Source organism: Tachyglossus aculeatus, chromosome 7, assembly GCF_015852505.1.
Source record: "Tachyglossus aculeatus isolate mTacAcu1 chromosome 7, mTacAcu1.pri, whole genome shotgun sequence".
Taxonomy (NCBI): domain Eukaryota; kingdom Metazoa; phylum Chordata; class Mammalia; order Monotremata; family Tachyglossidae; genus Tachyglossus; species Tachyglossus aculeatus.
The window spans coordinates 5,373,034-5,394,689 of NC_052072.1; the positions used below are offsets into that span (position 1 = coordinate 5,373,034).

Sequence of the window (21,656 nt, forward strand, 5' to 3'; positions counted from 1 at the left end):
GTACTAAGCGCTTGGGAAGTCCAAGTCGGCAGCATTTACAGACGGTCCCTACCCAACGACGGGCTGTATAGGGCTATAATTCATTCGTTCATTCATTCAATCGTATTTATTGAGCGCTTACTATGCGCAGAGCACTGTACTAAGCGCTTGGGAAGCACAAGTCGGCAACATCTAGAGACGGTCCCTACCCTACCCAACAACGGACTGTATAGGGCTATAATTCATTCATTCATTCATTCATTCAATCGTATTTATTGAGCACAAGTCGGCAACATCTAGAGACGGTCCCTACCCAACGACGGGCTGTTTAGGGCTATAATTCATTCATTCATATTTATTGAGCCCTTACTATGTGCAGAGCACTGGACTAAGCTCTTGGGAAGTCCAAGTTGGCAACATCTAGAGACGGTCCCTACCCAACAGTGGGCTGTATAGGGCTGTAATTCATTCATTCATTCAATTGTATTTATTGAGCGCTTACTATGTGTAGAGTACTGTACTAAGCGCTTGGGAAGTACAAGTCGGCAACATCTAGAGACGGTCCCTAACCAACAACGGGCTGTAGAGGACTATAATTCATTCATTCATTCATTCGTATTTATTGAGCGCTTACTATGTGTAGAGCACTGTACTAAGCGCTTGGGAAGTACAAATTGGCAACATATAGAGACAGTCCCTACCCAACCGCGGGCTCACAGTCCAGAAGGGGGAGACGGACAACAAAACAAAACCTATTAACAAGATAAAATAAATAGAATAAATTTGTACAAGTAAAATAAATAAGTAAATAAAGTAATAAATGTGTACAAACATCTATACATATCTACAGGTTCTTCTCCTCCGCCCCTCTTCCCCCCTTTTGTGCGGATTTATACCTACCAGCGGAAGTTTTGTTTCTGACCGGATGGTTTTGTGTGTGAGTCATTTCCGGTTCGGGGGGTGTTTCCGTCCGGACGGGTTTGTGTGTGAGCCGTTTCCGGGTAGGGGGTTGTTTCCGGCCGGACGGGTTTGTGAGTGAGCCCTTTCCGGTTCGGGGAGGTTGTTTCCGGTCGGACGGGTTTGTGTGTGAGCCATTTCCGTGCCTGAGGAAGGTGGTTGTTTCTGGCCGGACGGTTTTGTGTGAGAGCCCTTCCGGGTCTGGGGGAGTGATTCTGGATTCTGCCCACATTAAGCCCTCAATAAATACGATTAATTGATTGACGGGATTGTGCATGAGCCCTTCCGGGTCTGGTGGGGGGGGCGAGTGTTTCCGGCCTGGACGGGTTTGTCTGGGAGCCATTTCCGGTCTGGTGGTGTGTGTGTTTCCGGTCGGACGGTTTTGTCTGGGAGCTATTTCCGGTCTGGGGGGGGTGTGTTTCCAGACGGACGGGTTTGTCTGGGAGCCATTTCCGGTCGCGCGTGTGTGTGTGTGTGTGTGTGTGTGTGTGTGTGTGTGTGTGTGTGTGTGTGTTTTTCCGGCCGGATGGGTTTGTCTGAGAGCCATTTCCGGTCGGGGGGGTGTTTCCGGCCGGACGGGTTTGCGTGTGAGCCGTTTCCGGTCTGGGGGGGGGGTGTGTGTGTTTCCGGCCGGACGCGTTTGTCTGGGAGCCATTTCCGGTCTGTGTGTGTGTGTGTGTGTGTGTGTGTGTGTGTGTGTGTGTGTGTGTGTGTGTGTGTGCGCGTGCGTGCGCGCTCGCGCGAGTGTGTTTCCGGCCGGACGGGTTCGTGTGCGAGCCGTTTCCGGTCTGGGGGTGTGTTTCCGGCCGGACGGGTTGTCTGGGAGCCATTTCCGGTCGGGGGGGTATGTTTCCTGCCGGACGGGTTTTTGTGTGAGCCATTTCCTGTCTGTAAGGGGGTGTGTGTTTCCGGCCGGACGGGTTTGTGTGTGAGCGCTTCCGGGTGCGAGTTGTGCCGGTGGGGGGCGATGTGGGGGTCGGCGGGGCTGTGCCGGGCGGTGCGTCCTGCGCTGCCCCGGGCGCTGGGGGTCCCCGGCGCGGTGGCGGCGCGGGGCTCGGGGGGTTTGGTCCCCGGGGGCGGCCCCCCGGAGGGCTCCTCGGCGGCGGCGGCGGTGGTGGTGGTGGGTGTGGGGAGCCCCCTGCGCTGGGTGCGGACCCGGCTGCGCGCCGCCCTGGTCCGCGCCGCCTGCGACCCAAACTTCTCCGTCCGCACCTTCGCCCCCGCGGCCACGCAGGTCAGCCACCGCGGCACCAGGCGAACTCGGCTCGTTGCAAATAAAAGAAATAGAAGTCAGGCCTTCAGTCGCATTTATGGAGCGCCGGCTGTGTGCGGAGCACTGCACTAAGCGCTGGGGAAGGACAAGCCGGCAACATCGAGAGACGGTCCCTACCCAGCAGTGGGCTCACAGTCCAGAAGGGGGAGACAGAGAACAAAACCAAACACACTAACAAAATCAATAGAATTCATTAATTCCTTCAATCATATTTATTGAGCGCTTACTGTGTGCAGAGCACTGGACTAAGCGCTTGGGAAGTACAAGTTGGCAACAGATAGAGACGGTCCCTACCCAACAGCGGGCTCACAGTCTAGAAGGGGGAGACAGAGAACAAAACCAAACATACTAACAAAATAAAATAAATAGAATAGATATGGACAAGTAAAATAAATAGAGTAATAAGTATGTACAAGCGTATATGCATGTATTCATTCATTCAGTCGTATTTATTGAGCTCTTACTGTGTGCAGAGCGCTGGACTGAGCGCTTGGGAAGGACAAGTTGGCAACACATAGAGAGACTGGTCCCTACCCAACAGCGGGCTCACAGTCTAGAAGGGGGAGACAGACAACAAAACAAAACATACTAACAAAATAAATAGAATTCATTAATTCCTTCAATCGTATTTATTGAGCGTTTACTGTGTGCAGAGCACTGGACTAGGCGCTTGGGAAGTACAACTTGGCAACAGAGAGAGACGGTCCCTACCCAACAGCGGGCTCACAGTCTAGAAGGAGGAGACAGACAACAAAACAAAACATACTAACAAAATCAATAGAATTCATTAATTCCTTCAATCGCATTGATTGAGCTCTTACCGTGTGCAGAGCACTGGACTAAGCGCTTGGGAAGTACAAGCTGGCAACAGATAGAGACGGTCCCTACCCAACAGCGGGCTCACGGTCTAGAAGGGGGAGAGAGAGAACAAAACCAAACATACTAACAAAATAAAATAAATAGAATAGATATGGACAAGGAAAATAAATAGAGTAATAAGTATGTACAAGCGTATATGCATGTATTCATTCATTCAGTCGTATTTATTGAGCGCTTACTGTGTGCAGAGCGCTGGACTGAGCGCTTGGGAAGGACAAGTCGGCAACATCTAGAGACGGTCCCTACCCAACAGCGGGCTCACAGTCTAGAAGGGGGAGACAGACAACAAAACAAAACATACTAACAAAATAAATAGAATTCATTCATTCCTTCAATCGTATTTATTGAGCGTTTACTGTGTGCAGAGCACTGGACTAAGCGCTTGGGAAGGACAACTTGGCAACATCTAGAGACGGTCCCTACCCAACAGCGGGCTCACGGTCTAGAAGGGGGAGACGGATGACAAAACCAAGCATACTAATAAAATAGAATTCATTCATTCCTTCAATCGTATTTATTTATTGAGTGCTTACCGTGTGCAGAGCACTGGACTAAGCGCTTGGGAAGTCCAAGTTGGCAACATCTAGAGACGGTCCCTACCCAACAGCGGGCTCACAGGCTAGAAGGGGGAGACAGAGAACAAAACAAAACATACTAACAAAATAAAACAAATAAAGTAAATCGGTGCAAGTAAAATAGAGTAATAAATCTGTTCTAAGCGCTAGAAGTCCATCAGGAGAGTCAGAAGAATCATTGAAATAATAATAATCGTAACGAGGCCATTTGCTCATTAATTCATTAATGATGGCATTTTCTCATTCATTCATTCATTCAGTCGTTTTTGTTCATTCATTCATTCATTTATTCGATCGTATTTATCGAGCGTTTACTGTGTGCAGAGCACTGGACTAAGCGCTTAGGTAACAGGCACAGAGAAGTTCCTTCATCCATTCATTTATTCAGTCGTATTTATCGAGCGCTTACTGCGTGCAGAGCAGTGTACTAAGTGCTTAGGTAACTGAGGCACAGAGAAGTTCGTCCATTCATTTATTCAGTCGTATTTATTGAGCGCTTATTGCGTGCAGAGCACTGCACTAACCGCTTCGGTAACTGAGGCACAGAGAAGTTTGTGCCTTCATTCATTCAGTTGTATTTATTGAGCGCTTACTGTGTGCAGAGCCCTGGACTAAGCACTTAAGGTAACTGAGGCACGGAGAAGTTCGTTCGTTCATTCACCCAGTCGTATTTATTGAGAGCTTACGCTGTGCAGAGTGCTGTGCTAAGCGCTTAGGTAACAGGCACAGAGAAGTTCATTCATTCAATCGTATTTATTGAGCGCTTACTCTGTGCAGAGCACTGTACTAAGCGCTTAGGTACGTGAGGCACAGAAAAGTTCGTTCATTCATTCAATCGTATTTATTGAGCACTTACTCTGTGCAGAGCACTGTACTAAGCGCTTAGGTACGTGAGGCGCAGAAAAGTTTGTTCATTCAATCGTATTTATTGAGCGCTTACTCTGTGCAGAGCACTGTACTAAGCGCTTAGGTACATGAGGCACAGAAAAGTTCGTTCATTCAATCGTATTTATTGAGCGCTTACTCTGTGCAGAGCACTGTGCTAAGTACTTAGGTACGTGAGGCACAGAAAAGTTCGTTCATTCATTCAATCGTATTTATTGAGCACTTACTCTGTGCAGAGCACTGTGCTAAGCGCTTAGGTACATGAGGCACAGAAAAGTTCATTCATTCATTCATTCAATCGTATTTATTGAGCGCTTACTCTGTGCAGAGCACTGTACTAAGCACTTAGGTAAGCACTTAGGTACCTGAGGCACAGAGAAGTTCGTTCATTAATTCATTCATTCAATCGTATTGAGCGAACGCTCTGTGCAGTGCTCTGTGCAGAGCACTGTACTAAGCGCTTAAGTAACAGGCACAGAGAAGTTCGTTCATTCATTCATTCAGTCGTATTGAGCGCTTACTGTGTGCAGAGCACTGGACTAAGCACGTAGGTAACTGAGGCACAGAGTAGTTCGTTCACTCAGTCGTATTTATTGAGCGCTTACTGTGTTCAGAGCACTGGACTAAGCACTTAAGTAACTGAGGCACAGAGAAGTTTGTTCATTCATTCAATCATATTTATTGAGTGCTTACTGCGTGCAGAGCACTGTACTAAGCACTTAGGTAACTGAAGCACAGAGAAGTTTGTTCATTCATTCACTTGTATTGATTGAGCGTTTACTGCGGGCAGAGCACTGGACTAAGCGCTTAGGTAATTGAGGCAAAGAGAAGTTCATTCATTCATTCAGTCGTATTTATTGAGCGTGTACTGCATGCAGAGCACTGGACTAAGCGCTTAGGTAACTAAGTCACAGAGAATTTCGTTCATTCAGTCGTACTTATTGAGCACTTACTGTGTGCAGAGCACTGGACTAAGTGCTTAGGTAACTGAGGCACAGAGAAGTTCATTCATCCAATCGTATTTATTGAGTGCTTACTGTGTGCAGAGCACTGGACTAAGCGCTTAGGTAACTGAGGCACAGAGAAGTTCATTCATTCATTGTCGTATTTATTGAGCATTTACTCTGCAGAGCACTGCATTAAGCGCTTAGGTAACTGAGGCACAGAGAAGTTCTCCAGAAATACCGTTGTTTGATGGATTGTGTGTTGTGTTTTTCAGGCTTTCGCTCATGTATCTAAGCTGCTGTCTCAGTGTAAATTTGATTTGTTGGAAGAGCTTGTGAGCAAGGAGGTAAGGATGCCCCGTTCATTTTTATTCATCTTGGCATTTCTAGTAAACTACATTTAACCAGAAAGCGAGAAGCGTGCCTCGGTGTAAATGTTTAGGGAGCAGGCGTGCATCATTCATTTATTCAGTAGTATTTATTGAGCATTTACTGTGTGCAGAGCAGTGGACTAAGCGCTTGGAAAGGACTATTCGGCAACAAAGAGAGACAATCCCTGCCCCACAGTGGGCTCACAGTCTAGAAGGGGGGGAGAGACAGGCATCAGTAGCATGGATATAAATAAATAGAATTATAGATATATATGCACGTCGTTAATATAAATAAATAGAATTGTAAATATGTACGTATGTGCACAAGTGCTGTGGGGGAAACGGGGTATTCATTCAATCATATTTATTGAGCGCTTACTGTGTGCAGAGCACTGTAGTAAGTGCTTGGAAAGGATCATTTGGCAACAAAGAGAGACAATCCCTTCCCCACAGTGGGCTCACAGTCTAGAAGGGGGGAGAGACAAGCATCAATAGCATGGATAGAAATAAATAGAATTATAGATATATATGCACGTCATTAATATAAATAGAATTATAAATATGTACATATATGCACAAGTGCTATGGGGGAAATGGGGTATTCATCCAGTCATTTATTGAGTGCTTACCGTGTGCAGAGCACTGTACTAAGCGCTTGGAAAGAACCATTCGGCAACAAAGAGAGACAATCCCTGCCCCACAGTGGGCTCACAGTCTAGAAGGGGGGAGAGACAGGCATCAGTAGCATCGATATAAATAAATAGTTATAGCTATATGCACATCATTAATATAAATAAATACAATTATAGCACACATACATATGTACATAATACATATGTACATACATAATACATGTACATATATGCACAAGTGCTATGGGGGAAAGGGGGGTATTCATTCAGCCGTATTTATTGAGCGCTTACTGTGTGCAGAGCACTGGACTAAGCTCTTGGGAAGTACAGTACAGCAACAGAGTAAAGGAAGCGAGTCGGGGTGATGTGGAGGGAACAGAGGAAAAGGAGGGCTTAGTCTGGGAAGAAGTCTTAGTCATCCAATCGTATTTATTGAGCGCTTACTGTGTGCAGAGCACTGTACTAAGCGCTTGGGAAGTCCAAGTCGGCAACAGATAGAGACGGTCCCTACCCAACAACGGGCTCACGGTCTAGAAGGGAGGAGACAGACAACAAAACAAAGCAAGTAGACAGGCGTCAATAGCATCAAAATAGATAAGTAGAATTATAGATATATGCACATCATTAATAAAAATTAATATAATAATAAGTAGGTACAAATATATACCAGTGCTGTGGGGCGGGGAAGGGAGTCGGGGCGATGGGGAGGGGAGGAGGAGGAGAGGGAAAAGGGGGCTCAGTGTGGGAAGACCTCCTGGAGGAGGTGAGCTCTCAGGAGGGCTTGGAAGGGGGGAAGAGAGCTAGTTTGGGTAGGCTGCGCATTAGGATGCAGATGTACTTTCGGGGTTCGCCGTGGGACCTGGGGTAAGTTCTTTAATCTCTCTGGGCCTCAGCGTCTTCCCACGGAGACTCTGGAATGAGGATGACACCTGCTTTTCCCTGGCTCCCAGGGGAACCAGGGACAGTTTTCCACCTTCTAGACCGGGGAGCTCGCTGTGGACTGGGAACGTGTCTACTCACTCTGTTAATAATAATAATAATAATAGTGACGTTTTTTTATTAAGCGCTTATTATGTGCAAAGCACTGTCTGAGTGCTGGGGAGGTTACAAAGTGATCAGGTTGTCCCATGGGGGGGCTCACAGTCTTCACCCCCATTTTCCAGATGAGGGAACTGAGGTGCAGAGAAGTGAAGCGCTCCCTCCCCCCCGCCTCACCTCCTTCCCCTCCCCACAGCACCTGTATATATGTATATATGTTTGTACGCATTTATTACTCTATTTATTTTACTTGTACATATCTATTCTATTTATTTTATTTTGTTAGTATGTTTGGTTTTGTTCTCCGTCTCCCCCTTTTAGACTGTGAGCCCACTGGTGGGTAGGGACCGTCTCTATATGTTCCCAACTTGGACTTCCCAAGCGCTTAGTACAGTGCTGTGCATACGATAAGTGCTCAATACATACGATTGATTGATTGATTGTAACCTCCCCAGTGCTTAGAACAGTGCTTTGCACATAGTAAGCACTTAATAAATGCCATTATTATTACTATTATTGTACATATTTATTCTATTTTATTTTGTTAATATGTTTTGTTTTGTTGTCTGTCTCCCCCTTCTAGCCTGTGAGCCCGCTGTTGGGTAGGGACCGTCTCTAGATGTTGCCAACTTGTACTTCCCAAGCGCTTCGTCCAGTGCTGTGCACACAGTAAGCGCTCAATAAATAAATACAATTGAATGAATGAAGTGACTTGCCCAAAGTCACACGGCTGACAATTGGCGGAGCCGGGATTTGAACCCATGACCACTGACTCCAAAGCCCGGGCTCTTTCCACCGAGCCACGCTGCTTCCCCTGTTGTTTGGCCTCCTCCCGACTGCTCAGTGCAGCGTCCGATCCGATCTGCTCGGATCCATCCCAGCGCTTAGTGTAGCGCCTGGCACCTAGTAAGCGCCCAACAAATACCGTAATAATTATTATTATTAGCGAGCGCTCAATAAATAGGATCGATTGGCTGACGGCACGAACGGTCCCAGCCGTCAAACGGTTTCCTCGCCTGCCCCCACCCCGTGCCCGGCATGCACGTTGACTAGACCGTGAGCCCCTTGTTGGTTAGAGATTAGGGATCATCTCTCTCTCTTAACAAATTGTACTTTCCAAACGCTTAATCCAGTGCTCGGCACATAGTAAGCGCTCAATAAATACGCGCTTCTCCTCTGCTCCCCCCGCGTCTAGCGACCGCGGCGGCCGGACTGACCCCTGGGGTGGGGACAGTGAACCCACTGTTGGGTAGGGACTGTCTCTATATGTTGCCAACTTGTACTTCCCAAGCGCTTAGTACAGTGCTCTGCACACAGTAAGCGCTCAATAAATACGATTGATTGATTGACAGTCAAGTCTGCGGCGAGAGCCGGCTGGCCAACCCTTAGATTGAGGAAGGCAACCATTCAAGGGAGGCAATGCTTTGCTGGAGGGAGGTGTCTTATCTCAACAGAATTTATAATAATAATAATAATAATGATGGCATCTGTTAAGCGCTTACTATGTGCAAAGCACTGTTCTAAGCGCTGGGGGGGATACAAGGTGATCAGGTTGTCCCACGCGGGGCTCACAGTCTTAATCCCCATTTTACAGATGAGGGCTCTGAGGCCCAGAGAAGTGAGGCGACCTGCCCAAAGTCACCCAGCTGACAAGTGGCGGAGCCGGGATTCGAACCCGTGACCTCTGACTCCCAAGCCTGGGCTCTTTCCACTCTCCCTCTCCCCCTCGTCCCCCTCTTCATCCCCCCCATCTTACCTCCTTCCCTTCCCCACAGCACCTGTATATATGTATATATGTTTGTACATATTTATTACTCTATTTATTTACTTTACTTGTACATATCTATTCTGTTTATTTTATTTTGTTAGTCTGTTTGGTTTTGTTCTCTGTCTCCCCCTTTTAGACTGTGAGCCCACTGTTGGGTAGGGACTGTCTCTATATGTTGCCAGCATGTACTTTCCAAGCGCTTAGTACAGTGCTCTGCACACAGTAAGCACTCAATAAATACGATTGATGATGATGATGAGCCGCGCCACTTCCCACTGACTGACAGACACCGTCTATGGGGGAGGGAGGACATGTGTTTCAACCCCATTTTAAAGATGAGGACCCTGAGCCCCGAAGGGTAGAGTGACTTCCTCAAGGTCACGCAGCAAGCAGGTGGCGGTGGCGGGATCGGAACCCAGGTCAACCGCGCTGCCTAGTGGAGAGAGCCCGGGTTCGAATCCCGGATCCGCCACCTGTCATTCATTCATTCATTCAATCGTATTTGTTGAGCACTCACTGCGTGCAGAGCACCGTACTAAGCACTTGTACTGTCGGCTGTGTGACCTTGGGTAAGTCACTTCCCTTCTCGGTACCTCATCTTCAAGGGGGGATTCCATCCCTCTTCTCCCGCTTATTTGGACTTTGAACCCCATGTAGGGCCTATCTTGAATCTACCCCAGTGCTTAGCACAGTGCTCGGCACACAATAAGCGCTCAACAGGTACCACAATTATTATCTTCATGATTCTAATTATTACTAGACTGGGAACTCTGTGTGGGCGCAATCTGAAGCGTTCCATATTTTTACATACGTTTGTACATATTTGTTACTCTATTTTACTTGTACATATCTATTCTATTTATCTTATTTTGTTAGTATGTTTGGTTTTGTTCTCTGTCTCCCCCTTTTAGACTGTGAGCCCGCTGTTGGGTGGGGACCGTCTCTATATGTTGCCAACTTGGACTTCCCAAGCGCTTAGTCCGGTGCTCTGCACACAGTAAGCGCTCAATAAATACGATTGATGATGATTTGATCTCCCAATCTGATAGCTCTCGCCCTGAAGGCAAAGTGGTTATGTTTCCCCCCCCCGTGCCTTAATTTGCCAATTTCTTGCGAGTAGCTGGGTGCTCCCGTGACGGGGAGGGTCCCCCGTTTCCCAGGGACCCCAATTATGGCAACATTTCTCATAATTGATGGTTGGCCTCCTTGCCAAGCGTCCGTCCTAATCGTAGATATCCGGGCCCTGGTGTCTACCGGTAAGGAGACTTCCTGACGTCATTTACTGGGACGGCCCGGGCTGAAAACACGCCGTTAGGTCGGGGGGTGGTGGTGGCCGGGAGCTTTCTGGGCAGTGACCGATCCCGGGGGGCTCTCCTCCCCTCTCCCCCGCTTCCCCGCAGGTCCTGCAGATGCTGAAGGACAAGGTGCCCCCCCTCCCCGACCTCCAGAAGTCAGCGCTGGCCGCCGAGCCCGACCAAATCGTCTATTCCACCACCGGCGACATCTCCATCACCTACGACGACCAGGGTACGGACTAGGGGACGGATGGACGCGGCCGGGCCCGTCGGCCCCGGGACTGGGACTGGAGGACTGGGATTCACGAGGCCTCGGGTTCTCATCCCGGCTGCGCCGTGACCCTGGGCAAGTCCCTTCGCTTCTCTGGGCCTCGGTGACCTCCTCTGGAAAATGGGGATGAAGACCGTGAGCCCCGCGTGGGACGTTTATTGCAGCATCGTACTCTCCCAAGGGCTGAGGACAGTAAGCGCTCGATCAGTGGGATTGACTGGCTGAGTGATCAGCTTCTGTAAAACGGGGATGGAGACATTCGTTCATTCATTCATTCATTCAATTGTATTTATTAGCGCTTACTGTGTGCAGAGCACTGTACTAAGCGCTTGGGAAGTTGGCAACATATAGAGACGGTCCCTACCCAACAGTGGGCTCACAGTCTAGAATCAATCAATCAATCAATCAATCGTATTTATTGAGCACTTACTGTTTGCAGAGCACTGTACTAAGCGCTTGGGAAGTACAAGTTGGCAACGTATAGAGACGGTCCCTACCCAGCAGTGGGCTCACAGTCTAGAAGGGGGAGAACAACCTAGAAGGGGGAGCGCTCAATAAGTGGGATTGACTGGCTGAGCACTCAGCTTCTGTAAAATGGGGATGAAGACAGTAAGCGCTCAATAAGTGGGATTGTACTTCCCAAGCGCTTAGTACAGTGCTCTGCACACAGTGCTCAATAAATATGAATGAATGAATGATTGACTGGCTGAGCGATCAGCTTCTGTAAAACGGGGATGAAGACAGTAAGTGCTCAATAAATGGGATAGTACTTCCCAAGCACTTAGTACAGTGCTCTGCACACAGCGCTCAATAAATATGAATGAATGAATGATTGACTGGCTGAGCGATCAGCTTCTGTAAAACGGGGATGAAGACAGTAAGTGCTCAATAAATGGGATAGTACTTCCCAAGCACTTAGTACAGTGCTCTGCACACAGCGCTCAATAAATATGAATGAATGAATGACTGGCTGAGCGATCAGCCTCTGTAAAACGGGGATGAAAACAGTAAGCGCTGAATAGGTGGGATTGACCGGCTGAGCGATCAGCTTCTGTAAAACGGGGATGAAGACAGTAAGCACTCAATAAGTGGGATTGTAATTCCCAAGCGCTTAGTGCAGTGCTCTGCACACAGCGCTCAATAAATATGAATGAATGAATGATTGGCTGAGCTATCAGCCTCTGTAATACGGGGATGAAAACAGTAAGCGCTCAATAGGTGGGATTGACTGGCTGAGCGATTAGCTTCTGTAAAACAGGGATGAAGACAGTAAGCGCTCAGTAAGTGGGATTGTACTTCCCAAGCGCTTAGTGCAGTGCTCTGCACACAGCGCTCAATAAATATGAATGAATGAATGACTGGCTGAGCGATCAGCCTCTGTAAAACGGGGATGAAAACAGTAAGCGCTCAATAGGTGGGATTGACTGGCTGAGCGATCAGCTTCTGTAAAACGGGGATGAAGACAGTAAGCGCTCAGTAAGTGGGATTGTACTTCCCAAGCGCTTAGTACAGTGCTCTGCACACAGTGCTCAATAAATATGAATGAATGATTGACTGGCTGAGCGATCAGCCTCTGTAAAACGGGGATGAAAACAGTAAGCGCTCTATAGATGGGATTGACTGGCTGAGCGATCAGCTTTTGTAAAACAGGAATGAAGACAGTAAGCGCTCAATAAGTGGGATTGTACTTCCCCAGTGCTTAGTACAGTGCTCTGCACACAGCGCTCAATAAATATGAATGAGTGAATGAATGATTGACTGGCTGAGCGATCAGCTTCTGTAAAACGGGAATGAAGACAGTGAGCCTCGCGTGGGACAACCTGATGAACTGGGATGTCCCCCAGTGCTGAGAACAGTGCTCGGCCCCTAGTCAGTGCTTAATGAAAGCCATGATCAGTATTATTATTATTATTCTCTCCACCCTGGTGCTTAGAACAGTGCCTGGCACAAAGTAAGCCCTTAACAAGTACCGTTAAAAAAAAAAATGATAACCCCGCTCCTTCTCATTCTTCTCCAAGAAGCCTGCCCCGACTCACGAGGCCTTGGGTTCTCGTCCCGGCTGCCCCGTGACCCCGGGCAAGTCCATTTGCTTCTCTGGGCCTCGGTGACCTCGTCTGGAAAATGGGGATTAAGACCGTGAGCCCCGCGTGGGACAGGGACCGGGTCCAACCCGTTTATCGCAGCATCGCCAGGGCTCGCGGTCGGAGAGGTGGGAAAATCAGCGACGTCACCACTGCGGACGCTCGGGCCCGGAGAGGTTCACGGTCCCACAACTGGGCGGCCGACCCGAGAAGCGGTGTGACCTAGTGGGTAGAGCCGGGGCCTTGGAGTCGGAAGGACCCGGGTTCTAATCCCGGCTCCGCCGCCGGTCCGCTGGGCGACCCGGGACAAGTGGCTTCACTCGTCCGGGCCTCGATGACCTCCTCCGTCCAAAGCTTTACTTCTGTTTATTCTCCTAGCTTTACTTCTGTTTATTCTGATGACACCTGTTCACATGTTTTGTTTTGTTCTGTGTCTCCCCCCTTCTAGACTGTGAGCCCGTTGGGTAGGAACCGTCTCTATTTGTTGCCAACTTGTACTTCCCAAGCGCCTAGTACAGTGCTCTGCACACAGTAAGCACTCAATAAATACGATTGAATGAATGAATGAGTGAATGAAAATGGGACCGTGAGCCCCACGTGGGACATTGGGTCCACCGTGATCATCTTGTTTGTAGTAGTAGTAGTAGTAGTAATAATAATAATAATGATAATAATAATGATAATAATAATAATAATAATAATGGCATTTGTTAAACACTTACTATTTTCAAAGCACTGTTCTAAGCTCCGGGGTAGATACACGATATAAGCAGGTTGTCCCACGGCGGGGCTCACAGTCTTCATCCCCATTTGACAGATGAGGTCACTGAGGCCCAGAGAAGTGAAGTGACTTGCTCAGAGTCACACAGCGGGCAAGGGGCAGAGCCGGGATTTGAACCCATGACCTCCGACTCCCAAGCCCGGGCTCTTCCCACTGAGCCACGCTGCTTCTCAGTCCAGCGCCTGGCCCGTAGTGAGCGCTTTAACAAATACCGTTGAAGAAGATAGAGTTGATTTTTGAATCCCAAAGGCTAGCGGTCATACCGGAAGTGGTGGGAGTGGGGATTTATCGAGATTCCCCCAGGAGAAGCTGGTTTGAACGGTCCCTCATCCCTTCTCCACCCCGAGGTGGACAGGAGCCCTCCGGGCTTCCCGGGCTCTCCCCACCACGGGCCTGTACGAGTCATCATCATCGTCATCATCATCAATCGTATTTATTGAGCGCTTACTGTGTGCAGAGCACTGTACTAAGCGCTTGGGAGGTACACATTGGCAACATCTAGAGACAGTCCCTACCCAACAGTGGGCTCACAGTCTAAAAGGGGGAGACAGAGAACAAAACCAAACATACTAACAAAATAAAATAAATAGAATAGATATGTACAAGTTAAATAAATAGAGTAATAAATCTGTACAAACATATATCCATATATACAGGTGCTGTGGGGAAGGGAAGGAGGGAAGATGGGGGGGATGGAGAGGGGGACGAGGGGGAGAGTCCCGTTTGCCCGGCTCCCAGGGCGGAGCTGGATCAGAATCCAGCAGGCCGACCCTGGCCTGGCTGCGAGCAATCTTTGTCTTTTTTCATTATCGCTTTTAATTTTCAAATGGCATTTTTTAAGCGCTTACTACATGCCGAGGACCGTTCTAAGCGCAGAGGTAGATACAAGTGAATCGAGCCAGCTCCGGTCCCCGTCCCACCTGGGGCTCACAGTCTAAGGAGGAGGGAGGGCAGCTATCGATTCCCCAATTTGCAGTTGAGGAAACTGAGGCCCAGAGGAGTGATTTGCCCAGGGTCCCGCAGCAGGCAGGCGGTAGAGCTGGAATTAGAACCCAGGTCCTCCGGTTCCCGGACCCGGGCATTATCCACATTTGCTTCCCGGCTTTCTGGCGAGGCTGTCCTAGGAGGGAAGCAGCGTGGCTCAGTGGAAAGAGCCCGGGCTTTGGCGTCAGAGGTCATGGGTTCGAATCCTGGCTCCGCCACATGTCTGCTGTGTGACCTTGGGCAAGTCACTTCACTTCTCTGAGCCTCAGTTCCCTCATCTGTAAAATGGGGATTAAGACTGTGAGCCCCCTGGGGGACAACCGGATTACCTTGTAAGCTCCCCAGCGCTTAGAACAGTGCTTTGCACATAGTAAGCGCTTAATAAATCCCATTATTATTATCATTATTAGACCGGAACCTCCCTCTAGGCTGGAAACTCCCTGTGAACGGAGAATGCCTCTGTTATATTGTTCTATTATCCTCTCCCAAGTGCTTAGTACAGTGTCCGGCACAGAATAAGCGCTCGGTGTATACGAGTGACTAATCTGATGGATTGGGGCCAGGTAGGGGACCCTAAGGTGGTTTCTTGGCCTCCCTTTCATTTGTTCGGTTGTATTTATTAAGCAGCTGCGGCTTAGTGGAAAGATCATGGGCTTTGGAGTCAGAGGTCATGGGTTCGAATCCCAGCTCTGCCACTTGTCAGCTGTGTGACTTTGGGCAAGTCACTTCACTTCTCTGGGCCTCAGTTCCCTCAGCTGTAAAACGGGGACTAAGACTGTGAGCCCCATGGGGGACAACCTGATAACCTTGTATCTTCCCCAGTGCTTAGAACAGTGCTTTGCACATAGTAAGCGCTTAACAAATACCGTCATCATTATTATTATTATTATTAAGCACTTATCGTGTGCGGAGCACTGGACTCAGCCCTTGGGAAAGTCCAGTACGACAATAAACGGTGACATTCCCTGCCCACAGTGAGCTCGCAGTCTAGAGCAGGGAGACGGACAGCGTTACAGATAAATCAAATGGCAGATATGGACGTGAGCGGCGGCGGGGGACGGATAAAGGGAGCAAGTCCGGGCGACGCAGAAGGGAGTGGGAGATGAGGAAAGGAGGGCGCAGTCAGGGAAGGCCCCTGGGAGGAGGTGGGCCTTCGGTAAGGCTTTGAAGATGGGGCGAGTCATCGTTTGTGGGATGAGAGAAGCGGCGTGGCTCAGTGGAAAGAGCCCGGGCTTTGGAGGCAGAGGTCATGGGTTCAAATCCCGGCTCCTCCACTAGTCAGCTGTGTGACTTTGGGCAAGTCACTTCACTTCTCCGCGCCTCAGTTCCCTCACCTGTCAAATGGGGATGAAGACTGGGAGCCCCCCGTGGGACAACCCGATCACTTTGTAACCTCCCCAGCGCTTAGAACAGTGCTTTGCACATAGTAAGCGCTTAATAAATGCCATTATTATTATTATTGTTATGAGAGGAGGGAGGGCGGTGCGGTCGGCGGCGAGACGGACGAGATGGAGGGACGGCCTCGTTCCCTCACCGTACCTCGTTCTGGCCTGTCCCGCCATCGACCCTCGGCCCACGTCCTCCCCCAGGCCTGGAATGCCCCCAATCCCTCTGCCCCTCCGCCAAGCTCGCTCTCTTCCTCCCTTCAAGGCCCTGCTGAGAGCTCACCTCCTCCAGGAGGCCTTCCCACACTCAGCCCCTTCCTTCCTCTCCCCCTCGTCCCCCTCTCCATCCCCCCCATCTTACCTCCTTCCCTTCCCCACAGCACCGGTATATATGTATATATGTTTGTACGTATTTATTACTCTATTTATTTTACTTGTACATATCTATTCTATTTATTTTATTTTGTTAGCATGTTTGGTTTTGTTCTCTGTCTTCCCCTTTTAGACTGTGAGCCCGCTGTTGGGTAGGGACTGTCTCTAGATGTTGCCGACTGGTACTTCCCAAGCGCTTAGTCCAGTGCTGTGCACATAGTAAGCGCTCAATGAATACGATTGTTGATGATGATGATGATGACAGCGAGGAGGTCGACCCCAGAGGGGCGGAGCGCCCCTGTTCCGGCTCCCTCCGAGCGGCGCGAGTGACTCCGTGTGCCCGTCTGCTTCCCCCCAAGGCAGGAAGTTTGTGACCGTCCTGATGTGCTTTTGGTACCTAACCAGCGCCGACCTGCCCGACGAGGCGCCCAGAGGAGCCAAGGTCTTCCGGTTCAAGCTGGGCGACGGCGGCGCCAAATTCAAACAGCTGCTCAACGCTAACTACGAGTAGGCCCGGTCGCCGCTCACGGGAGGGAAGGAGGGAGGGGAGGCGGGAGGTCCCGAGGGGTGGCCCCGAGGGATGATGGCGGAGCGGGGGGCGGCTGGGGGGCAGAAAGACCCGGGTTTGCCTCGTTCGTCCATCCAGTCGTGTTTATTGTGCGCTTACTGTGCGCAAAACACTGTACTAAGCGCTTGGGAGAGTACAGTGGAATGTACGATCAATCAATCAATCGTATTTATTGAGCGCTTATTGTGTGCAGAGCACCGTACTAAGCGCTTGGGAAATCCAAGTTGGCAACATCTAGAGACAGGCCCCACCCAACAGCGGGCTCACAGTCTAGCAGGGGGAGACGGACAACAAAACAGAACATATTAACAAAATAAAATTCATTCATTCAATCGTATGTATTGAGCGCTTACTGTGTGCAGAGCACCGTACTAAGCGCTTGGGAAGTACAAGTTGGCAACATCTAGAGACGGGCCCTACCCAACAGTGGGCTCACAGTCTAGAAGGGGGAGACGGAGAGCAAAACATATTAACAAAATAAAATTCATTCATTCAATCGTATGTATTGAGCGCTTACTGTGTGCAGAGCACTGTACTAAGCGCCTGGGAAGTCCAAGTTGGCAACATCTAGAGACGGTCCCTACCCAACAGTGGGTTCACAGTCTAGAAGGGGGAGACAGAGAACAAAACAAAACATATTAACAAAATAAAATAGGTATGTACAAGTAAAATAAATTAATAAATAGAAGGTAGTAAGGTACTAGAAGGTAGCTTCTCGAAGGCAGAGATCGGGCCTACTGACTCTAGAAATGGTAATGATGATGGTGTTAAGTGCTTACTATGTGCCAAGCACTGTTCTAAGCGCTGGGGGAGAGACAAGGTCATCAGGTTGTCCCCCATGGGGCTCACAGTCTTCATCTCCCATTTTCCAGATGAGGGAACTGGGGCTCAGAGAGGTGAAGTGATTTGCCTAAGGTCACCCAGCAGACAGGTGGGGAGGCCGGGATTTGAACTCATGACCTCTGACCCCCCCCCCCCCCAAGGACGGGCTCTTTCCACTGAGCCACGCTGCTCCCACCGGGTCGTCGGGCGAGCCGTTTAGGTCCCCATTTCAGCCAGGTCCCCCCGGCTGAGTCCCAGGCGGCTTCTTGCTCGCCATGTGTAGTCTGTCCGTCGATCAGTTGTATTTGTTGAGCGCTTACCGCGTGCGGGGCTCTGGACTGAGCGCCTGGGAGGGGACGGCAGAACCGGTTGGTAGACATAATCCTCGCCCAAAACGAGGTTATGACCGGAGGGGAGACAGGCGTTAATTGAAAGAAGGAAACGACAGAGATGGACACGGGCGCTGTGGGGCTGAGGGACGGGGGGGAACCAAGGGGGCAAATCCAAGTACCAGGGCGACTTAAAAGTGTACGCTCAGTACAGTGCTCTGCACACAGTAAGCGCTCAATAAGTACGGTTGAACGAGTGAATATTGAGGGGAGAAGAGGAAATGAGGGCGTAGTCGGGGAAGGCCTCCCGGAGGAGACCGGCCTTCAGTAAGGCTCTGAAGCGGGGGTGGGCGATCGTCAGTTGCTTGTGAAGCAGCGTGGCTCAGTGGAAAGAGCCCGGGCTTTGGAGTCAGAGGTCGTGGGTTCAAATCCTGGCTCCGCCGATTGTCAGCTGTGTGACGTTGGGCAAGTCACTTCACTTCTCTGGGCCTCAGTTCCCTCATCTGGAAGATGGGGGTGAAGACTGTGAGCCCCATGTGGGACAACCTGATCCCCTTGTAACCTCCCCAGGGCTTAGAACAGGGCTTTCCACATAGTAAGCTCTTAATAAATGCCATCATTATTGTTATTATGAAGAGGAAGGGCATTCCAGGCCAGAGGCAGGACGCAGATGGGAGGTCATATGTACTTGCTACGTGCCGAGCACTGTTCTAAGCACTGGGAGAGATCCGAGGTAATTAGGTTGGGACGCAGTCCCTCTCCCGTATGGGGCTCCTGGGCTTCATCCAGTCGTATCGATTGAGCGCTTACTGTGTGCAGAGCACCGTACTAAGCGCTTGGAAAGTACAGTCCGGCAACAGAGAGAGACAGTCCCTACCCAGCGACGGGCTCACGGCCTAGAAGGGGGAGACAGACAACAAAACAAAACATGGAGACAAGTGTCAATAATAATAATAATTATGGTATTTGTTAAGCGCTTACTATGTGCAAAGCACTGTTCTAAGCGCTGGGGGGGATACAAGGTGATCAGGTTGTCCCACGGAGGGCTCACAGTTTTAATCCCCATTTTACAGATGAGGGAACTGAGGCCCAGAGAAGTGAAGTGACTTGCCCAAAGCTGACAATCGGCGGAGCCGGGATTTGAACCCCTGACCGATTTGATAGCATCAAATTGATGCTGTCGTCCGTCTCCATCCCCATTTTCACACGGGTCACAGAGCAGCAGTCAAGAGGCGGAGCCGGGATTCGAACCCAGATCCGACTGTGAGGCCCGGCCTCTGCCCACTAGGCCTCGCTGCTTCTCTGCGGTCACCTGGCAGCGGTCCGGCCCGGGGCGACCCTCCTAGGGGGGCTCTCTGCTCCTCCCGCTTCCCTCGGCCGCAATGGGTCCGTCCGTTTCAATCACCACCGCTCTACTGGACTGGACTCGCCCAAGCATTTAGCACAGGGCTCCGCGCACCAGAAGCGCCCAGCAGAGAAGCAGCGTGGCTCAGTGGGTAGAGCACGTGTCTGAGAGTCCTGGCCTTACCAGTCCCAGCTCCACCGCTCGTCTGCCGCGTGACCCTGGGCAAGTCACTTAATAATAATAATAATGATGGCATTTATTAAGCGCTTACTATGTGCGAAGCACTGTTCTAAGCACTGGGGAGCTTACAAGGTGATCAGGTTGCCCCACGTGGGGCTCCCAGTCTTCATCCCCATTTGACAGATGAGGTCACTGAAGCCCAGAGAAGTTAAGTGATTTGCCCAAAGTCACCCAGCTGACAAGTGGCGGAGCCGGGATTTGAACCTGTGACCTCTGACTCCAAAGCCCTTGCCCTTTCCACTGAGCCACGCTGCCCCTTCCCTTCCGGCGGCCCCGGTGACCTCCTCCGGAAAGCGGGGGTGGCGGGGAGCCCACCGTTGGGTAGGGACCGTCTCTATATGTTGCCAACTTGGACTTCCCAAGCGCTTAGTACAGTGCTCTGCACACAGTAAGCGCTCAATAAATACAATTGATTGATTGATTGATTGACTGCGAGCCCCACGGGGGCCGGGGGCCGGGTCCCGCCCGACGACCTCATCCCAGGTGCCTAGAGCGGTGCCGGACGCGTGGTAAGCGCTTAATGGACACCGCAGTTATTCAAACGGCGCGGATCGATTAATCTCCGTCTCCCGTCTTCCTAATCTCCGTCTCTCCCGTCTCCCATCTTCCAGGTTTCAGAGGGAGTTTACCCAAGGAGTGGAGCCGGACTGGACCATTTCGAGGATTGAACACCCAAAGTTGTTAGACTAACGGCCTTTGCCCGGACGGACGGGCGGACGGACAGACGGTCAGCCCCTGAGGCCGGCGGAAAACTGGAACACTTTGGAATCACTGCTCTCCCTGTGATCCCCTGTTGTCCCCCTCATCTAACGTGTGGGATTGATTTTTCAATTACCTGGCTTCGGAGAAGACCAATCTGACGGAATAAAGCCCCCCTCTCGACCCCCCGCCGGCCTCCTGACTGCTCACTTTATCATGATTAATAGTAATGCTATTTATGGTATTTATTAAGCACGTCCTATGTGCCAGGCACTGTAATAATAATAATAATGATTCAGGTGGCATTTGTTAAGCGCTTACTATCATCATCATCAATCGTATTTATTGAGCGCTTACTGTGTGCGGAGCACTGGACTAAGCGCTTGGCAACATATACAGTCCCTACCCAACAGCGGGCTCACAGTAAAAGGGGGAGACAGAGAACAAAACCAAACATACTAACAAAATAAAATAAATAGAATAGATATGTACAAGTAAAATAAATAGAGTAATAAATATGTACAAGCATATATACTATGTGCAGAGCACTGTTCTAAGCGCTGAGGGGGATACAAGGTGATCAGGTTGTCCCACGTGGGGCTCACAGTCTTCATCCCCATTTTACAGATGAGGGAACTGAGGCTCAGAGAAGTGAAGTGACTTGCCCAGGGTCACACAGCAGACATGTGGCGGAGTCGGGACTAAGTGCTGTGGTTGATACAAGGTAATCAGGAAGTACAAGTTGGCAACATACTATCTCTATATGTTGCCAACTTGTACTTCCCAAGCGCTTAGTACAGTGCTCTGCACACAGTAAGCGCTCAATAAATGCGATTGATTGATTGATACAGTCCCTTTCCCACTTGGGGCTCGCAGTCTTAATCCCCGTTGGACAGAAGAGGCCCGGAGAAGTGACGTGACTCACCCAAGATCCCACAGCGGACAAGCGGCAGAGCCGGGATTAGAACCCAGGTCCTTCTGACCCCCCAGGCCCAAGCTCTAGCCATTGGGCCACACCGTTTTTTAGAGGAGACGTGACATGGCGCAGTGGGTAGAGCCCGGGCCTGGGAGCTGGAAGGTTTGGGGTTTTAGTCCCAGCTCTGCAGAGAAGCAGCGTGGCTCAGTGGAAAGAGCCCGGGCTTTGGAGTCAGAAGTCATGGGTTCAAATCCTGGCTCTGCCAAT

The 21,656-nt window shown here is 50.1% G+C and overlaps 1 protein-coding gene across 1 annotated transcript; it reads left to right on the forward strand.

Annotated features, from left to right (window-relative positions):
• Nucleotides 1–1,903: 1,903 nt before the first annotated feature.
• Nucleotides 1,904–20,662, forward strand: MAIP1 (matrix AAA peptidase interacting protein 1). The gene is made up of 5 exons (XM_038749572.1): nucleotides 1,904–2,170; nucleotides 5,768–5,839; nucleotides 10,702–10,828; nucleotides 16,830–16,977; nucleotides 20,386–20,662. Exons 1-5 carry the CDS (start codon nucleotides 1,904–1,906, stop codon nucleotides 20,462–20,464), a joined length of 693 nt encoding a protein of 230 aa, XP_038605500.1. The 3' UTR covers nucleotides 20,465–20,662.
• The last annotated feature ends 994 nt before the right edge of the window (nucleotides 20,663–21,656 follow it).

Bases quoted from the DNA above. Each gene is read 5' to 3' on its own strand.
- MAIP1 (XM_038749572.1), top strand. From the start codon at position 1,904: ATGTGGGGGTCGGCGGGGCTGTGCCGGGCGGTGCGTCCTGCGCTGCCC. The intron at 5,840-10,701 runs GTAAGGATGCCC...GCTTCCCCGCAG, and splicing joins AAGAGCTTGTGAGCAAGGAG to GTCCTGCAGATGCTGAAGGA. The intron at 16,978-20,385 runs GTAGGCCCGGTC...CCCATCTTCCAG, and splicing joins CTGCTCAACGCTAACTACGA to GTTTCAGAGGGAGTTTACCC.